Source organism: Pipistrellus hanaki (genome assembly GCF_964339955.1).
Source record: "Pipistrellus hanaki genome assembly, chromosome: 3".
Taxonomy (NCBI): Eukaryota; Metazoa; Chordata; class Mammalia; order Chiroptera; family Vespertilionidae; genus Pipistrellus; species Pipistrellus hanaki.
The window spans coordinates 168,178,913-168,205,323 of NC_140505.1; the positions used below are offsets into that span (position 1 = coordinate 168,178,913).

General features: G+C 37.1%; 1 protein-coding gene and 1 pseudogene across 2 annotated transcripts in view; one reads left to right on the forward strand and one right to left on the reverse strand.

Annotated features, from left to right (window-relative positions):
• The window catches only part of LOC311619759 (NKG2-A/NKG2-B type II integral membrane protein-like), a gene marked incomplete at its 3' end in the record, with an annotated part of 28,506 nt that extends 3,036 nt beyond the window's left edge, over positions 1–25,470 (forward strand). Inside the window, exons 5-8 of the mRNA XM_084878285.1 lie at positions 11,271–11,374; positions 13,010–13,110; positions 24,807–24,884; positions 25,367–25,470. Of these exons, the coding sequence (XP_084734411.1) occupies positions 11,271–11,374; positions 13,010–13,110; positions 24,807–24,884; positions 25,367–25,470 (387 nt within the window). The remainder of the gene's footprint in view (positions 1–11,270; positions 11,375–13,009; positions 13,111–24,806; positions 24,885–25,366) is intronic.
• LOC311618679 (syntaxin-7-like) lies at positions 101–11,203 on the reverse strand (annotated as a pseudogene). The gene is made up of 3 exons: positions 11,168–11,203; positions 10,901–11,008; positions 101–636 (listed from the first exon to the last, which is right to left on the reverse strand). The product of its transcript is annotated as a syntaxin-7-like (transcript).
• Positions 25,471–26,411: the final 941 nt, after the last annotated feature.

The window sequence follows — 26,411 nt, forward strand, 5'->3', positions numbered from 1 at the left end:
ACAAATTAAAACCATAGGCAAAGTAATTATAATATAGTCACTTAAAATATAAAGGTTAAGAGTTTTGTTCCATTCTTCATTGCTAGCCACTTGTAGATTTCTATACTTCTTTAATGGCTTGGGCATTGCACAGCAACATGCAGGAATCCTTTTTTCTGATATTCTGATGCCCTTGATAGTTGCTGGTTGGCTTGTTGGACATGCACTCTTGCACATTCAACTCTGCCTTCTACGCTATATATCACATCTCCTCGCTCATGAGTTATCATTCAAAAATCTTTAAATAGGTCCTTTATATCTATAATATCAGCTTCAAATTACCTAACAGAAGACTCTCATGAGTAAGGCAAATGTCATCCTCCCAAATTTCTTCATCCTGCACCTGCTCCTGAGGTGGACTTTGGCTTTCCCAGGATATAAGATTCTTTCTTCTGAGCTTTCCTCAGGAAAACTACCAAATTCTCCGGAACTGGCTCCCACTGGAGCAGCACACTCTTTCTATTTCTCATCAGCTTGCCTCTGGACCTTTGGAAAGTTTGTCAGTGATGTGAACTCAACATTAACTAAGTGATCCTTCTGTATTTTCCTTTGACACTGTTCACTGGGGGTGGTGGGCAGAGATCCAAACTCTTTTAACTTTTTAATTTATCTTCATTATTGAAAGTGTTACAGATCTCCCTCTTGTCTTCTCCCCCATTGACTCCCACCACCCAACCCCCCACTTCTAGGCCTTCACCAGACCATTGTCTGTGCCCATGGGCTATGCATATATGCATATAAGTTTTTCATTTAATCTCTCCCTCTCCACCTACCTACCCCAGCCTTCCCTCTGAGATTCATCAGTCTATCCTATGCTTCTATATTTTGGGTCTGTTTTGTTCATCATTTAATTTTGTTCTTTTGAGTCCACATATGAGTCAGATCATATGATACTTATCTTTCTCACTGGCTTATTTTGCTTAACATAGTACTTTCCAGGTTTTCCATGCTGTCTCAAAGAGAAAGAAATCCTTCTTTTATACTCTGGCATAGTATTCCATGATGTGAATATACCATGCCTTTTAAATCCACTCATCTATTGATGGGCACTTGAGCTGTTCCCACATCTTAGATATTGTACGTAAATTGCACTGCTATGAACATAGGGGTGCATACATTCTTTCTGATAGGTGTTTAGGGTATCTTAGGATATATTCTCAGAAGTGGGATCACTGGGCCAAATGCCAGTGCAATTTTTAACTTTTTGAGGAAACTCCATACTATTTTCCATAGTGGTTGCACCAATCTGCATTCCCACCAGCAGTGTTCTAGGGTTCCCTTTTCTCCATATCCTCATCAGCAACTCCTCATTTGTTGCTTTGATGATGGTAGTCATTCTGAAAGGTATGAGGTGACACTTCACTGTCATTTAAATTTGCATCTCTCTGATGATTAGTAACTTTGAACAGCTTTTTATTTGTCCTTGGCCTTCTGTATGTCAACTTTGGAGAAGTGTCTTTTTAGGTCCTTTGTCCATTTTTAATTGGTTTGTTTGTCTTCCTTTTGATAAGTTGTATAAGTTCCTTATATAATTTGTATATTCACCCTTTATCAGATGTATCAGTAGCAAATATGTTCACCCATGCAGTGGGCTCCCTTTTCATTGTGTTGATGGTTTCTTTTGCTGTGGAGAAGCTTTTTATTTTGATGTAGTCCTATTTTGTCTATTTATAATTAGTTTCTCTTTTTTTTTTTATTTTTTTTATTTTTTTTATTTTTTTTTATTTATTTTTTTTAATATATTTTATTGATTTTTTTTTTTACCCCCTCCCTCCCTCCCACACATCCCCTCCCTCCCCAGAGTTTTGTGTCCATTGGTTGCACTTATATGCATGTATACAAGTCCTTCGGTTGATCTATTATCTCCCCCAGATCTTCCTCCCGTCCCCACTGTAACTTGACAGTCTACTTGTTGATATACTGTCTCTATATCTATCTTATGGTTCACCAGTTTATAATGTTCTTTATTATCCACAAATGAGTGAGGTCATGTGGTGTTTCTCTTTCATTGATTGGCTTATTTCACTCAGCATGATGTTCTCCAATTCCATCCAGGATGCTGCAAATGATGAGAAATCCTTCTTTTTTATGGCAGCATAGTATTCCATTGTGTAGATGTACCATAGTTTTTGGATCCAATCATCTGCTGACGGACACTTAGGCTGTTTCCAAATTCTGGCTATTGTAGATTGTGCTGCTATGAACATAGGGGTGCATATATCCTTTCTGATTGGTGTTTCAAGTTTCTTGGGATATATTCCTAGAAGTGGGATGACTGGGTCAAATGGGAGTTCCATTTTCAGTTTTTTGAGGAAACTCCACACTGTTCTCCACAGTGGTTGCACCAGTCTACATTCCCACCAGCAGTGCGCGAGGGTTCCTTTTTCTCCGCAACCTCGCCAACACTTGTCGTTTGTTGATTTGTTGATGTTGGCCATTCTGACAGGTGTGAGATGGTACCGCATTGTTGTTTTGATTTGCATCTCTCGGATAATTAGTGACTTTGAGCATGTTTTCATGTGCTTTTTGGCCTTCCTTCTGTCTTCTTTTGAAAATATTCTATTTAGGTCCATTGCCCATTTTTTAATTGGATCATTCATCTTCCTTTTATTTAGTTGTATAAGCTGTTTGTAGATGTTGGAGATTAAACCTTTATCAGTGGTAACATTTGCAAATATGTTCTCCCACACAGTGGGCTTTCTTGTTGTTTTGTTGATGGTTTCTTTTGCTGTAAAAAAGCTTTTTATTTTGATGTAGTCCCATTTGTTTATTTTCTCTTTAGCTTCCATTGCACTAGGGGTAGTATCAGTGAAGAAGTTTTTTTGGCATACGTCTGAGATTTTGTTGCCTGTGGATGCTTCAAGTATTTTTATGGTTTCCCGTCTGATGTTTAAGTCCTGTATCCATTTTGAGTTTATTTTTGTGTATGGTGTAAGTTGGTGATCTAGTTTCATTCTTTTGCATGTATCTGTCCAATTTTCCCAACACCATTTATTGAAGAGACTGTCTTGACTCCATTGTATATTAGTGCCTCCTTTGTCAAATATTAATTGAGCATATTGATTTGGGTTGATATCTGGGTTCTCGATTTGATTCCATTGATCTATATGTCTGTTTTTGTGCCAGTACCAGGCTGTTTTGAGAACAGTGGCTTTGTAATACAGTTTGAAGTCTGGTATTGAGTTACCTCCTACTTTACTCTTCTTTCTCAGGATTGCTGTGGCTATTCGGGGTCTTTTATTGTTCCAAATGAACTTTTGGAGAGTTCTTTCTAGGTCAGTGAAATATGCCGTTGGTATTTTAATGGGGAGTGCATTGAACTTATAGATTGCTTTAGGAAGTATGGACATTTTGATGATGTTGATTCTACCAATCCATGAACATGGTATGTTCTTCCATCTGTTTACATCTTCCTCTATTTCTTTTTTCAGTGTCGTGTAGTTTTCCGCAAATAGGTCCTTTACTTCCTTAGTTAAGTTTATTCCTAGGTATCTTAATTTTTTTGGTGCGATCGTAAATGGAATTGCTTTTTTAGTCTCTGTTTCTATAAACTCACTGTTGGTGTATAGAAATGCCATAGATTTCTTGGTGTTAATTTTGTATCCTGCTACATTGCCAAATTCATTTATTAAGCCAATTAGTTTTTTAATGGAGTCTTTTGGGTTTTTTATATACAGTATCATGTCGTCTGCAAATAAGGATAACTTTACTTCTTCTTTTCCAATTTGGATGCCTTTTATTTCCTCCTCTTGTCTAATTGCAATGGCTAGTACTTCCAGTACTATGTCAAAGAGGAGTGGCGATAGTGGGCATCCCTGTCTTGTTCCTGTTCTTAGAGGGAATGGTTTTAGTTTTTGCCCATTGAGTATGATGTTTGCTGTGGGTTTATTATATATAGCTTTTATTACGTTGAGGTATGATCCTTGTACTCCCACCTTGTTAAGAGTTTTTATCAGGAAAGGGTGTTGGATTTTATCAAATGCTTTTTCTGCATCAATTGATATGACTATATGATTTTTATCTTTCAACTTGTTTATGTGATGTATCACGTTTATTGATTTGCGGATATTGTACCAACCTTGCATTCCTGGTATAAATCCTACTTGGTCATGGTGTATGATCTTTGTGATGCTCTGCTGGAGCCGATTTGCTAGAATTTTGTTGAGGATTTTGGCATCTATGTTCATGAGGGATATTGGCCTGTAATTCTCTTTCATTGAGTTGTCTTTATCGGGTTTTGGTATTAGGGTGATGCTGGCTTCATAGAAGGAGTTTGGAAGTGTTCCTTCCTCTTGAATTTTTTGGAATAGTCTGAGGAGGATAGGTTTTAGTTCTTCCTTGAATGTTTGGTAAAACTCTCCTGTGAAGCCATCTGGCCCTGGGCTTTTGGTTGCTGGAAGCTTTTTGATGACTGTTTCAATTTCTTCCCAAGTCACTGGTCTATTGAGATTTTTAGATTCTTCCTGATTGAGTTTTGGAAGTTTGTATTTTTCTAGGAATATGTCCATTTCCTCCAGGTTGTTCAGTTTGTTGGAATAGAGTTGTTCGTAGTATTTTGTAACAATCCGTTGTATTTCGGTGGGGTCTGTTGTTATTTCACCTCTTTCATTTCTGATTTTGTTTATTTGGGTCCTCTCTCTTTGTTTCTTGGTTAGCCTGGCTAGAGGTCCATCTATCTTGTTTATTCTTTCAAAGAACCAGCTCTTGGTTTTGTTGATCTTATGTATTGTTTTTTTGGTCTCTATGTCGTTTATCTCTGCTCTGATTTTTGTTATTTCCTTCCTTCTGCTTACACTGGGTTTTTCTTGTTGCTCCTTTTCTAACTCTTTGAGTTGTAGAGTTAGATCATCTGTTACTGTTTTTTCTAGTTTTTTGCAATAGGCTTGTAAGGATATGAACTTCCCTCTCAAAACTGCTTTTGCTGTGTCCCAAAGATTTTGGATTGTTGTGCTTTCATTGTCATTTGTTTCCAGGATGTTTTTAATTTCTTCCTTGATTTCTCTGGTAACCCAGTCCTTGTTTAATAGCAAGCTGTTTAGTCTCCATGTGTTTGATTTCTTTGGATTATTTTTATTGTAGTTAATTTCCAGTTTTATGCCATTATGGTCTGAGAAGATACTTGATATGATTTCTATCTTCTTGAATTTGAAGAGACTTTGCCTATGTCCCAAAATGTGGTCTATCTTTGAGAATGTCCCATGTGCACTTGAGAAGAATGTATATTCTGTGGCTTTGGGGTGGAGTGTCCTGAAGATGTCAATTAATTCCATCTGGTCTAGTGAGTCATTTAGGATTGATATTTCTTTGCTGATTTTTTGTTTAGATGATTTGTCGAAGGGTGACAGTGGGGTATTAAAATCTCCTACTATGATTGTATTGCTATTAATCTCTCCCTTAATGTCCTCTAGCAGTTTTTTAATGTATTTGGTTGCTCCTGTATTGGGTGCATATATATTTACCAGGGTTATTTCTTCTTGTTGGATTGTTCCCTTTAGTATTATGAAGTGGCCTTCATTATCTCTTGTTATGTCCTTCACTCTGAGATCTAATTTGTCAGATATAAGTATTGCTACCCCAGCTTTTTTTTCATTTCCATTTGCCTGGAAAACTTTTTTCCATCCCTTCACCCTCAGTCTGTGTGCATCTCTTTTTCTGAGGTGGGTTTCTTGTAGACAACAGATGTATGGGTCTTGTTTTCTTATCCAATCTGTTACCCTATGTCTTTTGATTGGAGCATTTAATCCATTTACATTTAAGGTTATTATTGATAGGTACTCATTTGACGCCATTTTTATTCTATACCCGTGTTCCTTCTTCACTTCTTATTTCTTTATTTTTACAGTAGACCCTTTAGCATTTCTTGCATTGCTGGTTTGGTGGAGATAAATTCCTTCAGTCTTTTTTTGTCTGTGAAGCTCCTGATTTCCCCTTCAATTTTGATTGATAGCCTTGCTGGGTACAGTATTCTTGGATTCAGACCCTTCCTTTGCATGACTTTGTATATTTCATCCCATTCCCTTCTGGCCTGATAAGTTTCTGTTGAGAAATCAGTTGCTAGTCTGATGGGGGTTCCTTTGTATGTAACTTTCTGTCTCTCTCTGGCTGCTTTTAAGATTCTTACTTTGTCGTTGTTGTTTGCCAATTTAATTATAATGTGCCTTGGAGTCTGTCTTCTGGGATTCATTTTGCTTGGGACTCTGCGGGCATCTTGGATTTGTGTGGGTTTTTTCTTTTCTATTTCAGGAAAGTTTTCTGTCATTATTTCTTGAAATACTTTTTCCATGTCTACCTCAGTTTCCTTTCCTTCTGGAACCCCTATTATTCGAATATTATTTTGTTTTGTTTTGTCCCAAAGCTCCCGTAGGCTCTCCTCCTGCTTTTTAATCTTTTTTTCTAGAAGTTGCTCTACTTGGGTATTTTTTTCCATCTTATCTTCTAGCTCACTGATGCGGTCCTCTGCTTCATCTAGTCTACTCTTGATGCTTTCTATTGAGTTCTTCATGGTAGCGATGTCACTTTTCATTTCTTCTTGGTTCTTCTTCAGTTCCTCATGGCTCTCCTTCATTTCCTCATGGTTCTTTCTCATTTCTTCTTGGCTTTTGTCAAATTTCTCTTCCATTCTTTTTAGCCATGCTATGATCATTACTCTGAATTCTTGTTCTGGCAGGCTGCTTACCTCTGGCTCGTTTACTTCCTTTTCTGGTGATGCCTGCTTTTCTTTCAAGTGCGGACTATGTTTTTGTCTCCCCATGGCCTCTCTTTTCAGGATGTCTGGTTATGTGGTATTCCTTCTCCTGCGTTGATTTTGAGGTACAAAATACAACACTACCACGTACAACACAAGCGGCACTTAACAGGAATGTATTTACAATATTAATAACCTCTAATAAAGGTGACCACTAGAGAAAGGCAACTTAGGGGATAGGAGAGAAGGAATAAAGGTAAAAATAAAATAAAGAAAAATTTAAAAAAAATAAAATTAAAATTAAAAAAAAAAATTAAGTAAATTAAAAAAAAAAGAGGGATAAAGAGATAGAAAAAGAAGAAGAAGAAAAAAGTAATGACAAAATGAAGTTGGAAAACAGGGAAAAAAAGAAGAGGGAGAGAGAGAGAGAGAAAGAGAGAGAAGAAGCAAACTAAAAGAGAAATGGGAAACAAACTATATATATATGGAGAAAATTGCCATAGAAAAACCTCTGGACCCAGCCAATGCCAGTAACAATACTTGGAGATTAATACAAACTACAATATCCACTATTATTAAGTAAGGCTATGATATACAGAAGTAAAATAAACAAACAAAAACAGAGGATTTAAAAAAAAATACAAAGCAACAATAACAATACAGGAATAAGCATAACAATTTCACTAAAAGGCATAAAAATTCACAATAATCAACCTTCACACATACAATGCGAAAAGGATAGAGGGGAGAATGGATTTTTTTTTTTTTTTTTTTAACTAGTTGATATAGTGCAGAGATTGGTATTTATACACTTGGATCAGGGGTTGGAACTTAGGTCTATAAGTATAGTGAGAGCTTTAGCAGGGGGTATAGAGAGAGAATAGAGGAAAAACTAAAGCCGGAAAGGGATAGGATAAACTGTAGACTAAAGGGTAAAGTTTAGTAAGAGAGTGATAGTGTAAAGGTTGAGTTGAGATAGGGTTGAATGATGCTATAGTAGAGATTAAAATAGAATGAAGGTTACTCCCAATGTAAAATAAAGAAAAAATAAAATGGTACTAGAGAGAGAAAAAAAAGAAAAGAAAGAAAGAAAAAATAAATAAATAAAATTTTTTTTTAAAAAAGTTGCAAAATAGCAGTAGTAATAGTGATAGAGATTGAAAAATGTAGTAATTGAAAAGGTAAAATCAAGTAAGGAAAAAAGAAAAAAAATTGTTTCTTAAGTAAAAGATATGAAAAATGAAAATTAAATAAAAGATGTAAAAAATGAAAATAAAGTAAAGTATAGCAAAATTAGCATAAAAATGACCAGTACTGGTCACTCACTTCCTCAGTTAATGTATTTGGCACTTCTGATTCTCGGACCAGACAGTCTTGCAGTTCCCAGCTTTCCACTGCACCTCAGTTTTGTAAGGTAATCCTTAATTTTTAGTAGACTATATCTTAGATATTTGTGTCCATTTATTTTTGATTAATTAAAAGACAAAAAAAAAGAAAGGAAAAAAAAAAAAAAAGAAGGGCAGTTTGTAATTCAGCTCTTAGGTGTCAGTGTTTCCGGTTTGACCTCCCAGTCTTTTTGGTTGCTCCGGCCTTCTTTCTCTATGGCTCTAGCTGGCAGGGTGCCAGCTGGCTCCCAGACTATCTCTTCTGGCTCCGATCCCTTGTTTCCAGGGAGGCACTTTCTCCCTGCAAATTCCCCGGATATGCCCAACTAGGCTGATCTTCCCTAGTATTCCGAAGCAAGGGGGTGAAGGGGATCAGGCGCCGAGGTGTCCAGATGCTCCGCCCTTGGCGGGACAGCCGCGATACTTAACACTCTGTCCCGTGTCCCCTGGCTTTAAAAAAAAAAAAAAAAAAAAAAATTCCCGCTTCTGGGGAAGCTTATGCCAAACCCAGCACTAGATGTCGCTGCAGCCTTCTTAGGGCTCAGCTTTGTGGGCGCTGCATGGAGGCAGGGCCGGAACTCCCCGGCTACTGTGGCTGCCGGCACCGCGGGACCGCGATCTCTCAGGCTTTCCCCGCAAATTCTGACCTTTCCGTGGGTGACCGAAGAACTCCTTTGAATCCACACGCCAGCGCCAACTCGGGCGTCTCAGCTACTGGATGGAGCTCTCCGCAGTGGGCTTTCCAGGCCTCAGAGAAGCCACTCCTTTCTCACAGCGCTGCCGCCGCTGCTTCTGCCGCCGCCGCAGCCGCCGCGGCCGCCGCTGTGGCTGTGTTGGCCACCGGCTGGAAATCCTGTCCAGCGGATCGCTGCCTAGCTTCCTTGAAACCTCTGCTGCCCCTCAGCTGCCAATCAACCCTCCCTGAGCGACTCAGATGTTACTTTTATCTGTTCTGGGACCAGAGTCAGAACAAGTCCGACTGTTCGGTCGCCATCTTCAAGCTCCGCCCTCTATAATTAGTTTCTCTTGCCCTGGAGATGTATCCACAAACATATTGCTATGAGAGATATCCAAGATTTTGCTGCCTGTGGATTCTTCTAAGATTTTATGGTTCAACAACGTATACTTCAGTCTTTCATTTATTTTGAGTTTATTCTTGTGTATGGTGTAAACTGGTGGTCTAGTTGCATTTTGTTTTTGCATGTACCTGTCCAATTTTCTCCACATAATTTATTAAAGAGGTTGTCTTTACTCAATTGTATGCTCTTTAATCCATTGTATGCTCTTGCCTCCTTTGTTAAATATTAATTGAACATAATGGTTTTAATGGTTTGGATCAATTCCTGGGTTCTCCATTATGTTCCATTGATCTATATTCCTATTCTTGTGCCAGTACCAGGCTATTTTGATTACAGTGGCTTTGTAGTATAATTTAATAATTAGTATTGTGATTCCTCCGACTTTGTTATTGTCTCTCAAGATTGCTGTGGCTATTTGGGATCTTTTTTTGTTTCCATATAAAATTTTGAAGCGTTTGTTCTAGATCTGTGAAATATATTGTTTTATTAGGGATTTCATTGAATCTATAGATTGCTTTGTATAGTATGGACATTTTAATGGCGTTGGTTCTACCAATCCATGAATACAGTATCTTCTTTCACTTGTTATATTTTCCTCTCTCTCTCTCTCTCTCTCTCTTTTAAATATTTTAATAATATTTTACAAAGAGGAAGGGAGAGGGATAGAGAATTAGAAACATCGATGAGAGAGAAACTTTGATCAGCTGCCTCCTGCACAACTCCTACTCTGGATGTGCCCGCAAACAAGGTGCATGCTCTTGATAGGAATTTAACCTGAAACCCTACAGTTTGCAGGCCGGTGTTCTATCCACTGAGCCAAACTGGTTGGGGTCCTCTATCTCTCTCTTTTTCTTTTAATGTCCTGTAGTTTTCTGAGTATAGGTCTTTTACCTCCTTAGTTTAGTTTATTCCTATGTATCTTTTTTTGTTTGTTTGTTTGTTCTAGTGGTAAATGGGATTTTTTTTTTTTTAAGTTTCCCTTTCTGTGAGTTATTTTGGTGTATAAAAATGACGTAGATTTCTGGGTGTTAGTTTTGTATTCTGCTATGTTACCAAATTTATTTATTAAATCTAGTAGTCTTTTATATTATTTTATTTTTTAAATATATTTTATTGATTTTATTTATTTATTTATTTATTTATTTATTTATTTACTTTACAGAGAGGAAGAGAGAGGGATAAATACTTAGAAACATCAATGAGAGAGTGGCATTGATCAGCTGCCTCTTGCACACCACCTATTGGGGATGTGCCCGCAACCAAGGTACATGCCCTTGACCGGAATTAAACCCGGGACCTTTCAGTCCGCAGACCGACGCTCTACCACTGAGCCAAACCGGTTTCGGCATAAATCTAGTAGTCCTTTAGTGTAGCCTTATGGGTTTCTATGTACAGTATCATATAATCTGCAGATAATGACAGCTTTACTTCTTCTGTTCCAATTTGGGTGCCTTTTATTCCTTCCTGTCTGATCACTATAGCTAGGACTTCCAGTACTAAGCTGAATCAGAGTGGAAAAATTGGTTTTCCTTGGCTTGTTCCTGTTCTTAGGGGAAGTGGTTTCAGTTTTTGGCCATTTAGTATGATGTTGGCTATAGGTTTGTCATCTATGGCCCTACAAGACTTTCTATCAACATTGGGTGCTGGATTTTATCAGATGCTTTTTCTGCATCAATTAATATTATATATCTTTTATCTTCCAATTTTTTTCTATACTTTTCTGTTCCTTTGGCAAGTTTGTTAGGATGCTGTTGCTTCTGTTGCAGCTGTTGCCTCAATTCACATGAATCTTGAGGTGTTTCAAGTGGATTCAAAGACCTCTATGTTTCCACGGAAGAGTGGGGGATTTTTTTGGATGTTGGATATCCTGGGCCAGCTTGGTGGGGTCACAACAGTTTCTGCAATGTGAGACATGGCTGGTTCGCTTATTCACTCATTGCATCAGGTGTTGTGGGCTGTGCATTTAACTAAGCAGTCACCCTGCCTCCTCGTTTCCATCCTCCTCCTCCAGCCATGGACCAACTTAGTTGTTTGTATGAAATCAATTACCTAATTTCTCATAAACATTTTTATCCCTCATAGGATTTTTTGAACGTTTTTGTTAAATATCCATGGATTCAACCCTACCACAGCGACAACAATAATCTGTCGGTGTGGAAAAATGGCTTAGCTTTCTCTTCCAAACTGTAAGTTTCTTGAGAATGTATATATTTTATGTCTTCGTGCTTTAAGTCAGAAATTAATCTTAGAAATGAACATCAATGCATGAACGATTACATAAATACAGTGAAACTTTGGTAGAGCATACTAACTCAGGTAAGGAGCTACCCACTAGAGTCAAAAGCCATTATGTTAGAAAGTAGGTTTTACAAATATATATGTTCAAAAATTGACCAATTAGTTTACGTGTTTGTACTTATGATGACACATTTGTGTAATTTACATGAAGTATATATGAAAAGTTTCATTTCACAGGAAAGCTTTCTGTATGTACTACTATAATTTAAATTTTATACTGAAAAGGTTTAGTAAATGCATGCATTCACCAGTCATGGCCTGTGAACAAATGTGCTTGGCTGGGGTGTTGCTTCAGCCCTCAGGCTGTAAAACAGATGCAGAGTCTGGTCTCAGGGCAACAGCACCAGTTACCACAGTTGAGGTGGTGTGATCATGTGCTAACCATTAGCGGTACATTGTTTATGAGGTTTGACTCTTGTATTTAAATATGTAGACTCTAGTAGTAAATATGTAATATTTATTCATGTCGGTAAAATTACTACATTGTTTTTTCCCCGACATATGGCCTAGTTGCTAAATTTAAAAAAATAATGGTGAATTAAGAACAAAATATCTTGTAAACTTAATTATAAGCAAACCTTTTTTAAAAATATATTTTTATTGATTTTTTGTAGAGAGGTAACGGAGAGGGATAGAGAGTTTGAAACATCAATGAGAGCTGAAACTGGTTTTGCTCTGTGGATAGAGCGTCGACCTGCTCTATCCACTGATCTGCTTCTGTTGCAGCTGTTGCCTCAATTCATGTGAATTTAGAGATGTTTCAAGTGGATTCAAATTAAAAAAAGAAAATGGTGAATTAAGAACAAAAAAAATCTTGTAAATTTAATTGTAAGTAAACCTGTTTTAAAAATATATTTATATTGATTTTTTTATAGAGAGGGAAGGGAGAGGGATAGAGAGTTTGAAACATCGATGAGAGTTGAAACCTGTTTGGCTCAGTGGATAGAGTGTCGACCTGCTCTATTCACTGAGTTTGATTCCAGTCAAGGGCATGTGCATTGGTTGCGGGCGCATCCCCGGTGGGAGGTGTGCAGGAGGCAGCTGGTCGATGATTCTCTCTCATCCATGTTTCTAGCTCTCTATCCCTCTCCCTTCCTTATTGTAAAAAATCAATAGAATAAAAAGAAAAGAATCATCGATGAGAGAGAAATATTGATCAGCTGCCTCCTGCACAACCCCTTCTGGGCATGTACCTGCAACCAAGTACATGCCCTTGACAGGAATCGAACCTGGGACCCTTCAGTCTGCACGCTGGTGCTCTATCCACTGTACCAAACTGGTCAGGGTTAAACATTTTAAAATTAGCAAGGTGTTAATTTCACATATTATATATGTACCTGAAATTTTGTCCATTAAATCCCGAGTCCATTAAAGCCAGTGTTTATCATAAACTAAATATTTCTGTTGAAAAATTGGAAGAGGTGTTCAGATTTAGATATGTAAATATTACTGTAAGGAGTTTATTCATTAAAATATGAAGTTATATATGATTAGACTAATAATATATTATTTCTGTATTTCAGATCCACAATGACGTCAGGATTTCCTAAGAATTGTGCATTTGTGAAGCTTGACAAACACAACATCTCTTCTGAATCCTGTTTAGAAAATAAGAGCTATGTTTGTAAGCACCAGCCACATTAGCTTAGCTAAATTTAGTACAATGGTACCCGCACCATCTAAAAATAATACATTTCTAGTTTCTTTAAAAGCACTGCAATTATTTTTGTAGAACTATTTTTTAAGATATTATTTTGAGACCAGCTTTAGGCTCACAACAAAATTAAGAGAAAGGTATTGGGATTTCCCTTATTCCTCTGTCCCTACCCAAGCAGAGCCTTCCTTTTATAAACATCACTCACCACTGTGGTACATTTCTTACTGAAAATGATTCTACTTTGACTCTTCATAGCACTTAAAGTCCATAGTTTGGCCTGGCTGCTGTGGATCAGTAATTAACCATCATCCCATGCACCGAGAAGTCAATGGTTCAACTCCTAATCAGGGAATATGCTGGGTTGCGGGCTCAATCCCTATTAGGAGGTGTGCAGAAGGCAGCCTGTCAATTTCCTCTCTCTTCAATCTTTCTATGTCTCTATTCCTCTCTCTAAAATCATTATAAAATTCTATTTCAAAGTCTATGGTTTATCTGATGTTTCACTCTTGGTATTACGAATTTATTTTTAAATCTATATATTAATTTAAAAAAAAAATATATATATATATATATATATATATATATATATATATATATATATATCCAGTTACACATTGTACACTTTTAAAATTCTGATATTCACTAATATAAATCATGAACATATTATGAATCATAATATCAAGGACTGTTATTTCTGCCCTTCCTCGTTTGGCTCAGTGGTAGAGTGTCAGCTTTTGGGCTGAAGGATTCTGGGTTTGATTCTGGTCAACAGCACATGCCCCAGGTTGCAGGCTTGATCCCCAGTGGGGGGAGTGCAGGAGACAGCCAATCAATGATTCTCTCTCATCATTGATGATCCTCCCTCTCTCTCCCTCTCTCTTAATCTCTGAAATGAATTAAAAAAAAACCATAAAACTGTTATTTCTAAGTCTCCAATCACATCAATAACTGAGCAAATATTTTCAAATTAATGTGTTTGACCTAGCTTTTAAATGTTCCAAATGGGGGCTGACCATCCCAGGGTTACAAGGTGTATACCTGTGTTCATTCAGGAAGGAAAAAACTCGGGAAAGTTTGATTCAAGGTTGTTATTACCTACTTGTTGGCGAGAGCCTGAGGAGAGGGGAATAAAAGGAAATTACAAAATGTACCCTAGGCCTAAGGAAGGTTACCAAAAGGAAAATCACACGGGTGCCAGGTTTTAGACTTAATTGAAGACAGTGTCACTGCAGAAAGCTTTATGGCAGGAATGCTCACTGGGCTGTGCTAGGACAGAGCAGTTCCAAGTCTGCTGGCCCACACTGGTGAGGATGGACCTCAAGTCATGACTAACAAGCAGGAAGGCCTCCCTGCCACAGGTCAGCAGGCAGAGGCTGGAGGAGAGGGAACTGTGACCAGCCACAAACACTTGGTGGAGGGCGAGCACCTCAGGAGCTTCCTGCATGCTCTCAGCTGTTAACCACATCTCTAGCAAAAAATGAGAACACACCTTGAGACCAGGAAGAAGGGCCCTTTCTCTGGCACGCCTCTCTGGTTCCTTTCACCAGGAAAACATCAGGTGAGCTGACACGGAAGAAAAGTTGTAGAAGACATAGCACCATTAACTCACCAAGGGCAGTAAAGATAAATTTGGAAAACAGCTTAATACATTCTTAATCTACACTCAAAGTTATTTATTATGCCATAACCCCAAGATTTCTATAGAAAATCCATTTAAATATTTCCCACTCATTCAGAATATGGAACCAACACATATATCTTCTAAATCTATTTTGGTACAGCAATATCAATCATTAGATTCTTTTTTTTCTTTTTCTTCTTCTTTTTTTTTTTTTTTTTTTGGTGCCGACTGGTGGTTTCACTGGATAATAATCAGTGTCCTCTGCTATATTTTGCATGTCTGTTTTGTTTTGTTTTTCCACTGGATTATAGATATTTTGGAAGGTACCTTGTTTTATTAAATTCTATGTCTCTCCTTTTGACACTCTTAATTACTATGCATTATAAGCATGTTTGATGGACGCAATAAATTATTAAGTAATGAAGAAAACAAAAGTTAAAAGGATACAATATTTGTGTGAATCAAAGAGTTAGTTATTGACAGAATGTGGGATGAACTTTAGTAATTTGACACAATCATTTGGAGATATTATTGCTGTAATTCCATTACAGGTGGGAAAGATCCTGCACTCACTTAATAATTGCTAAATGAATTAATGGTTTATATGCATTTATCTCTTTGGACATAGATGTTGTCTTTATGTTCTGTACATTTATTCCTTAGGTTCATATAGAGAAAATGTGTCAATATTCAAAGTTAATTTGTATCTAATTGCTGAAGTTGCTTTGACATTTAAAAAATAACTTTTATTTTATTCATTTATTTCTCATTTCCTCTATTGTGCTTTGGTTGGCTTTCAGTTGATGTAGACTGGGTATGTACAGGCTCAGCTCAAGACCACAGATAAAGCACATATCTTTGTTTTTAATATTTTCTTCTCTGAACAGTGGACTACCTGGTACATAACTTCATAGCAGTGATGAGCAACTCTCAGCATGTCTAGCAGAAATGTGCTTCTTGATGCCTGAACTCAGAATTCATAAACTGTTACTTCCCAGATCACACTATATTATCAAAACAAGTCACATGGCCAACCTTTTTCATTGTCTATGAAGTATACTCTTCTCATAGTGGTCAGAGGGACAAAATGTAGATTCCCCCAAAACCAATGCTATCTAATAAAAGAGACACATGCATATTGACTGTACCTCCACTACACCCACCATCCAATCAGAGTCGGTATGTAAATTAACCCAACAGAGATGGCAGTTAATTTGCATACACAGGTGCTGAGCTGCCTAGGTCACAGGAGCATCTTCAAGACCCAGACCACTTCTAGCCTATAGGCTAGGGCTTATGCCCCTGACCACTCCGGGACTATACTGAGCAATTGTCCTTCACCAACTCCTGTGCTAAGCACTTTGTTATGTTAAACCATATAAACTCCTGGACTACGAGTGCAGGCACCAAGCGGCTGGGGGCGGGGTGGGAAAATTTCGATGGGGGTGGGGGATGTTCCCACCTTGTCCCCAGACCTTGCAGGTGCTCTGAGGTGAAGCTGCAGTTTGGGTCCCAGACCCCAGCCCAGCGGCCATTTCAGGGGTCTGGCTGCTGGCCTCTGGGGCATGTGGAGACCCAGGCAGCCACCGCCATGCATGTCTGAGGGGTCCCTACATGTCCCTCAACCCAGTGACAATGTGGAGTTGGCAGCTAGCCTCTCCTCAGGGGTGTTCGAAGACAAGTATGTTCCTGCCCCCACCCCAGACGCTTGTGCATGCTCCAGCACCAAGCTGTGGTTCAGGTCCACGCCCCCAGACAAGTGCCCACAACAGGGGCTGCTTGCCAGCCTCTGGGACTGTGGAGACCCCGGCGGCCAGCACTGGATAGTGGGGACATGCCAATAGCCCAGTGGACACAACACAAGAGCTGCATGAGCAGCAGAGGATAAACTTTAAAAAGATATATATATTTTATTGATTTTTTACAGAGAGGAAGGGAGAGGGATAGAGATTCAGAAACATCAATGAGAGAGAAACATCAATTAGCTCCCTCCTGCAAACTCCCCACTGGGGATGTGCCTCCAACCAAGGTACATGCCCTTAACAGAAATCAAACCTGGGACCTTTCAGTCTGCAGACCCAGAGTCTATCCACTGAGCCAAACCAGTTCAAGAGTAAATACCTTTTCTGACAGCTCATTGGCTAAGCTTCCTGTACACCTCCACTTGCAGTGTTCTTGGTAACTTGGGTAATAAGAATCCAATAAGGTGATCTAGGGTTATTCCACCTCACTCCTGGAGGAAAAAATGAAGGTCCACTGCTGGAGGGGCTAAAAATGTCATATCCTGCCCTAGCCGGTTTGGCTCAGAGGATAGAGCCTTGACCTGCTCACCACAGGGTCTGGGTTTGATTCTGATGAAGGGCATATAGCTAGGTTACAGGCTCCTCCCTGTCCAGGGCCTGGGTCTGGGCTCATGCAGGAGGCAGCTAATTGCAGTGATCTCACTTGACATTTCTCTCTGTCTTTCTCTCTCCCTTACAAGCTCTCTAAAGATCAATGGAAGCATATCCTCAGGTGAGGATAAAAAAGAAAGAAAGAAATGTCATATCCTATGAAAGACACATCTTGAAAGTGCCTAAAGAAAGTTGTCATTTTTTTGTGGTGAAGGGACTGGCGTCTGTTTTGATGAAAACATCTTGGCGGCTGCAGTGGCTGCAGCAGCAGAGTCATGGGGCTGGCACCTTCCCTTGATCAGCCCATACTGTGGCTGATGCCCGCTCCCCATGGACATACCCCTGAGGGCTCCCAGTCTGTGAGAGGGGACAGGCTGGGCTGAGGGAACCCCTCCACTTTGCACAAATTTTGTGCAACCGGTCACTGGTTTGGATAATTAGAAGCAAAACTAGCACATACTGGGCAGTTGTTCTTCACCAACCCCTGTGCTAAACACTTGGTTATGTTAAACCACATAAATTTAGGGTTTTTCAACTCAAAAATAGCCAAATGGTTGTAATTTTACATGGTTCTACCTAATATCTCATTTGAATGTTACCATACTCTTACCATCCTATATAATAAAATGCTAATATGTAAATTATACCCTTAATTGGGAGTTCAACCTGGAATTTAACCGGGGCGGTGGGGGGAGCTGACTGGCCAACAGCCCACAGTTCCCTCCCACTCTGGCAGGCCCTAACCCTGATTGGCCCCCCACAACCCATTGGGGGTGGGGCCAGCAGGCTAACCATCTGCAACTCTCCCCTCAGCTGGCCCCGCTTGATCAGCTCCAATCAGGGCAGGCCTGCTGGATGCCACTTGTGCATGAATTTGAGCACTGGGTCTCTAGTTTATAATAATAAAAAGAGTAATAAGCTAATTAGACCAAATAGCCAAACAACTTTCCAGACGACCTTCTGGGTTGCGAGAGGGATGTCTGACTGCCCATTTATCAGACCTAAAGGGGAAGTTGGACATCCCTTGAGGGGTCACAGATTGGAGAGAGTCAGGCTGGGCTGAGGGACACACACCCACGTGCATGAATTTTGTGTACGAGGACTCTAGTTATTCACTGTTTAAGGCACATGTGTCAAACACAAGGCCTGCGGGCCAAATCCAGCCCGCCAGGCCTTGCAATGTGGCCCGCACCGCGCTGTCATCACTGCACTCCGCTGTCAGTTTATGACATTGTCAGTTTATGACTGTTCAGTAAACCATTCGGCCCGCGATTTAGGCTGGATTTTAGATTTTGGCCCCTTCTCTGATTGAGTTCGACACCCCTAATTTAAGGCAATGGTTGGTAAACTCTACAACTCAAAGAGTTAGAAAAAGAGCAAGAAGAAAAGCCCAGTGTAAGCAGAAGGAAGGAAATAACAAAAATCACAGCAGAGATAAACGACATAGAGACCAAAAAAACAATACATAAGACCAACAAAACCAAGAGCTGGTTCTTTGAAAGAATAAACAAGATAGATGGACCTCTAGCCAGGCTAACAAAGAAACAAAGAGAGAGGACCCAAATAAACAAAATCAGAAACAAAAGAGGTGAAATAACAACAGACCCCACCGAAATACAAAGGATTGTTACAAAATACTACGAACAACTCCATTCCAACAAACTGAACAACCTGGAGGAAATGGACATATTCCTAGAAAAATACAAACTTCCAAAACTCAATCAGGAAGAATCTAAAAATCTCAATAGACCAATGTCTTGGGAAGAAATTGAAACAGTCATCAAAAAGCTTCCAGCAAACAAAAGCCCAGGGCCAGATGGCTTCACAGGAGAGTTTTACCAAACATTCAAGGAAGAACTAAAACCTATCCTCCTCAGACTATTCCAAAAAATCCAAGAGGAAGGAACACTTCCAAACTCCTTCTATGAAGCCAGCATCACCCTAATACCAAAACCAGATAAAGACAACTCAATGAAAGAGAATTACAGACCAATATCCCTCATGAACATAGATGCCAAAATCCTCAACAAAATTCTAGCAAATCGACTCCAGAAGAACATCACAAAGATCATACACCATGACCAAGTAGGATTTATTCCAGGAATGCAAGGATGGTACAATATCCGCAAATCAATAAATGTGATACATCACATAAATAAATTGAAAGATAAAAATCATATAGTCATATCAATTAATGCAGAAAAAGCATTTGACAAAATCCAACACCCTTTCCTGATAAAAACCCTCAACAAGGTGGGAGTACAAGGATCATACCTCAACATAATAAAAGCCATATATGATAAACCCACAGCCAACATTATACTCAATGGGCAAAAACTAAAACCATTCCCTCTAAGAACAGGAACAAGACAGGGATGCCCACTCTCGCCACTCCTGTTTGACATAGTACTGGAAGTACTAGCCATTGCAATTAGACAAGAGGAGGAAATAAAAGGCATCCAAATTGGAAAAGAAGAAGTAAAGTTATCCTTATTTGCAGATGACATGATATTGTACATAAAAAACCCAAAAGACTCCATTAAAAAACTAATTGACTTAATAAATGAATTTGGCAACGTAGCAGGATACAAAATTAATGCCAAGAAATCCATGGCATTTCTATACACCAACAGTGAAACTACTACAGAAACAGAGACTAAAAAAGCAATTCCATTTACCATCGCACCAAAAAAACTAAGATACTTAGGAATAAATTTAACTAAGGAAGTAAAGGACCTATATACAGAAAACTACACGACACTGAAAAAAGAGATAGAAGAAGATGTAAGGAGATGGAAGAACATACCATGTTCATGGATTGGTAGAATCAACATCATCAAAATGTCCATACTTCCTAAAGCAATCTATAGGTTCAATGCACTCCCCATTAAAATACCAATGACATATTTCACTGACCTAGAAAGAACTCTCCAAAAGTTTATTTGGAACAATAAAAGACCCCGAATAGCCACAGCAATCCTGAGAAAGAAGGGTAAAGTAGGAGGGATCTCAATACCAGACTTCAAACTGTATTACAAAGCAACTCTTCTCAAAACAGCCTGGTACTGGCACAACAACAGACATATAGATCAATGGAATAGAATTGAGAACCCAGATATCAACCCAAATCACTATGCTCAATTAATATTTGACAAAGGAGGCACGAATATACAATGGAGTCAAGACAGTTTCTTCAATAAATGGTGTTGGGAAAATTGGGCAGACACATGCAAAAGAATGAAACTAGATCACCAACTTACACCATATACAAAAATAAACTCAAAATGGATGCAGGACTTAAACATCAGACGGGAAACCATAAAAATAATAGAAGCATCCACAGGCAGCAAAATCTCAGACGTATGCCAAAAGAACTTCTTCACTGATACTGCCCCTTGGGCAATGGAAGCTAAAGAGAAAATAAACAATTGGGACTACATCAAAATAAAAAGCTTTTTTACAGCAAAAGAAACCATCAACAAAACAACAAGAAAGCCCACGGTGTGGGAGAACATATTTGCAAATAACACTACTGATAAAGGTTTAATATCCAACATCTACAGACAGATGATACAACTAAATAAAAGGAAGGTGAATGATCCAATTAAGAAATGGGCAATGGAACTAAATAGAATATTTTCAAAAGAAGACAGAAGGAAGGCCAAAGGGCACATGAAAACATGCTCAAAGTCACTAATTATCCGAGAGATGCAAATCAAAACAACAATGCGGTACCATCTCACACCTGTCAGTATGGCCAACATCAACAAATCAATAAATGACAAGTGTTGGCGAGGTTGCGGAGAAAAAGGAACCCTCGTGCACTGCTGGTGAGAATGCAGACTGGTGCAACCACTGTGGAGAACAGTGTGGAATTTCCTCAAAAAACTGAAAATGGAACTCCCATTTGATCCAGTCATCCCACTCCTAGGAATATATCCCAAGAAACTAGAAACACCAATCAGAAAGGATATATGCACCCCTATGTTCATAGCAGCACAATCTACAATAGCCAGAATTTGGAAACAGCCTAGGTGCCAGTCAGCAGATGATTGGATCCAAAAACCATGGTACATCTACACAATGGAATACTATGCTGCCATAAAAAAGAAGGAATTCTCATCATTTGCAGCAACCTGGATGGAATTGGAGAACATCATGCTGAGTGAAATAAGCCAATCAATGAAAGAGAAACACCACATGACCTCACTCATTTGTGGATAATAAAGATCATTATAAACTGATAAACCAAAAGATAGATATAGAGACAGTAAAGCAACAAGCAGTTTGTCAAATTTCAGCGGGGAGGGGAGGAGGATCTGGGGGAGATAATACATCAACCGAAGGACTTGTATACATGCATATAAGTCAACCAAAGGACATAAAACTCTGGGGAGGGAGGGGATGTGTGGGAAGAAGGGAGGGGGGCAAAAAGAAAGAAATCAAAATATGTAAAAATAAATAAATAAATAAATATTGTTCTTTAAAAAAAAAAAAAAAAGAATCTAAAAATGTTTTCCTGGTTTTTAGATGTGTTTTTTTTTTAATAGATGCACAATTCAGTCAATTTATTAAAAATTTTAAACTGTAAAAATGTTAAATAAATAAATGAATTAAAAATCTTAAAAAAGAATCAAAAAAGTTGACTTATTTCTATTATCTATCTATCTATCTATCTATATCTATCTATCTATTAACCTCTTCTCCTTCTCTATTTTGAAAATCAATCAATAAATTAAAAATTATAAAATAATTGTGTTGTTTCTTTGGATGCACATTCAGAAATGAGATTGCTGGATGATGTGGTACTCCCAGTTTTAACTTACTTACTAAAGAAGATAAACATTTCCTCTTTTCATGATGTAATATGAGACAGATGAAAAAATTCTGATACAAACTAGATAATTTGAATGTAATGTTTGATTTCTTCTAATGTTCATGTGCCAATTAACATGTGTTTTCAAAGTCTAATATTTTTGCCTCCCCAGTTATGATCAAGTGAAATTTTTAAAAATTACATTTGTTTTCCTCCTACATAGTTAGACTTGGGTGTTTGTTATTTAAAATAAATACTTCTATTAAAATATAAATTACTGATTATAATTTGAATATGAATTAATCAACAATATGAGTATTAATTTGATATTTCAATTTTATACATTATGGTATAGTTCAGTGTTGCTTACTATCTTATCCTTCACAGACATTTATTAATATCGAGAAATTTTATATTTTTAATATATAAATAATAAAATTAAATATAGAAATTTTAAAAACAAGAGTGTGAGAAGATATATTTGAGAATAAATAGTTATAACAGTTACTATACTTTGAAAATGTAGTAATTCTACAGAATCCTAGTGACAAATATCATTAAGTAGCTATTGTTAATGGAATTATGGTTTTAGATTTATTCTAATTAAAATAACACAATGAGTATATAAGTAAAATGAGGTGAGGCCATTACTTAGCAACCTTGTCTAAGAGTAGAAATTACACATCTGAGATACTCTTCACCAGGCCTAAGATTTCATGATGTTAATATGAAATAAGCTAACATGGTGAGGGGTCAAGTCTTTTGTCCCAGAAAGCTTTTAGAATATGAAAATAATTTCTCAGAGGCATTTCCCAATGGACAAACCAAGTGACACATTGCAAGACCAAAGTCTCCTATACTAGGAAGATGTGTGATGAGATAAATCACCTTCAGATTTGCCCAAGTGTAAGAATTTCCTGTTCAAACTCTAAGTGACACAGAGATGAGAAATCTACTTTTTTTTTTTTTTCTTTTTTGATTCACTCCCAGTCTTCACAGGACAGTCTGTGGACATCACAGACATTGTTTGTTTGCAGGAGTGACCTGGCCTCTCACTAAGGATTCATAACTTTCTGGCTCCCAGAGGTATGTGTGTCTACTCTCCTGTCTCTCTACTGGCCCAGTTCATTTAATGGGAAATTGCAAATGCTAGATGTGGTATTACTGAAGTACAATTCACATACAACCAAATAAAAGACAACATTGTTATCCTTATTTGAACAATTTAGGGCAAAAAGGGTAAAATATGAAATATGTTGGTAGCTATCTTAAAATATTCAAGTTTTTGCCCGTATAAAATTACTAAAGAGCATAAATGCATGTATGTTTTGGCTTGAAAATCATTATAACTTCCATAAAATTCCATTGCATTTTGTAATTAATAGATATAATTATAAATGTATATTATTTCATATTTATCCCAGATTTTAAAAATAAATTCTTAACAAGAATTCATCAAGCCGTGAAGGTAAAACATAATTCCTCATATATACACTTCAATTAAATAAAATCAGTGTGACTTGCAATAAAAATCAGAATTTAGTAGTCTCGGTAAAATGCTTATTTAAACTTTTAAAAATGTTTGTTGTTGAATATTTAAACTTAATCATAAATAATCAAAATATTTTTAGAAATTGAACAACACGTGCAAAAATATGCCATACTTATAAGAGAGTCCTGTCTAATGAATTATGTTTTCATTGTCTAATAAGAATCAAAAATAGTAACAAGACAATTGTGTTAAAATAATTAAATCAAGTGACATATTGAGGGTTAATAAATGTCAGATTGAGTGTTATCTTTACGTGCATTGACTCTTAACATATTTTTATTCCCACCTTAGATTAGTAAGCTAGGTTGTTAAACACTAAATAACTTTTAAAGGTAATACACTATTAATAAATTCAAAGCCAGAATTTATTCTAGTTCTCACTGATTGCAGAGCCCATTGACTGAATTATTGAATAAATTATCAGATTTATTCATTTGCTTACACACTTAAGTCACCTTCACTGACTTTGATCGCTATAGAATCTCTCTGGAATTTTGAACCAACAATGTTCCTCCATAAATGACATAGATATTTCTTAGTCATTTTATGTTTTCATATCTTAACCATTAAATAAATTGTAAGTTACTTGTGTAAAGTTAGTATTTTTAAAATTCTTTTAATGTTCTATTGCTTTTAGTATTTGTAAGTTTTGGTCACTTTTAGTATGTCATTAGTATTTTTCAGAGATAAAATATTTTCTTAAATTATAATGATTTCTCAGAACTCCACAATTATTTAAAATATCACTTGAAATTTTAAAATATAATTTGCCCTTTTAATAAATAAATGTATGTTACTAAATAAAATTAATTTCTTCCAGAAAAGTATTCTAATACTAGTATTCCCCCAACTTTAAAACACTCAGTATGTTTATTACTGAATTAAAAATTGTCATAAAAATTAGGGCATCAATTTCTATACAGCATTTTACTTCTCACAGTTATTCTAACTGTATTAAAATGTTTCAGTGAACTCTGACTTTAATAATGATATCATTATTCAGAATTTCTTTATTCTTCAATAACTTAGTTTTCATTGCTTCAAACAATCATATTATGCCAAACACAGAATATTATTTTAAGAACTATTATTCTATCATGAAGCACATTTAAATCTCTATGTAAATTAGAACAAGATTTCACATTGGTCAAATGCAAAGTGAGTACTGTTACTTATCTCACACCCCACCCCCAAAGGCTCTCCTTGGGGTCTTGTCATTGTTCACATCATTTATAAATACTTAAGTACTGTTACCCTAAACACCATCCTGTCATTACTCAGCCTCTGAGATGGATGTCCAACAAGAAAATGACTCAGAAATGAATCTGGCTAAGGACTTAAGGAGACAGCAAGTGAAAGGTAAGGGCGTGAAAAGCTCCTTTGTACCAACTGAACAGTAAGTATTCTATGTGGGAATAAACTTTCAAGTGCTTTTCAAGATCTTCAATAAAATTACAGGGATGACTAAAGCAAAGGTGACACATTTATCAGACTCACGGTATAAGGGTCCTAGCAGTTGCAGCTGAGAAACAGAGGTGTGCAAAGGAGTAGGGAATTAGCTCACGTTTTTTCATTTGTAAGGGCCAGAGCTTGAAGTTGGAACACAGTATTCTAAAATGAAATCTGAGGGCTAATTTTATTCAGGCATTGTTGTAAGGTGTTGTCTTTGACCAACAACTCATGGAGAATCATGAAAATGAAATGGTTCATCTGAGAGGAAGATTCCACTGGTAGATATGCTTTTGGGGGTTTAACTTTATATATGATTCACTGTGCATGTGGGTTCTCTTATATGTAGACTGTCTAAATAATGTCTCCATCTCTCCTTTCTCTTCCTGCAGATTCACCATCACCTCCAGAGAAGGTCTTTGCTTGTGTCCTGGGAGTTTATCTGCCTGATCCTGATGTACAGTGTAGTGAGTGGGATACATTTTATGCTTTGTAAGTTTTTGGAAGATTTCAAGGAGACATAATTTTAAAGAACCTGATTGTTCTAAGGATTTCATAATACGGCATTACAGAATAGAATTCTAATTTTAGTGTCTACATTTAGATAAATGTGCTATGCCGAATTTGTCAAGTGCAAAGAGATAGAATGACTTGTAGAAAATATTTTACAAATATTTATATATTCTGACTTCATAACTTAAACACATTCTTTATAGGAATATAAAAGACCTAATTTAGAAGTACAAATTAATTATTTATATTGGGTAAGTCAATACTGTAAGTGATGTTATAATTTGTTCCCATAGGCTTTTAAAATATTTCTCCCTAAGTCTGTATTACTTTATTCATTTTTCTTAGTAAAATCAATTTTGTTAAAGATAAATCTCATCATAGACAATATTTAAAAAGACTTCAAGCTAAAAACAAAAAGTGATATGTTTTAATTATATTAATTACTTTTTAATTTTTTAAGATATTGGTAAACTGGAGAAGAACAATTCATCGCCCCAAACAAAGAACCTCAAAGGTACATAATGATTTTCAAAGTTCTGATACTAGCAAAGTTTATATTTTTGTCTCTATTCTAAGTTGGGCAAAAATGACAATAGACCCTTTCAGTGGGGAGAACATAAATTTTAAAATGAGCAATAAATATTTACAAATAATTATAAAGGAAGTATTTCTTCTTATGCAACAATAAGAAAAATATTTACTTAAAAAACACCATACCCACTATTGCCAATTATCTAAAAATTCCTACTGCTCTATTATGTTGAGACAAAATCCAATTGCTATTCTAAAAAAAGTGGTTTCATTCAATGATTTCCAGGTATTAGAGACTGAATATTTTTCTATGTGTTATTTCTTTATGTGAGCACATGAATTAGACAATAAGGGGTGATCCTTCTCTGTGAGTGGGTATATGTATCAGCCTGT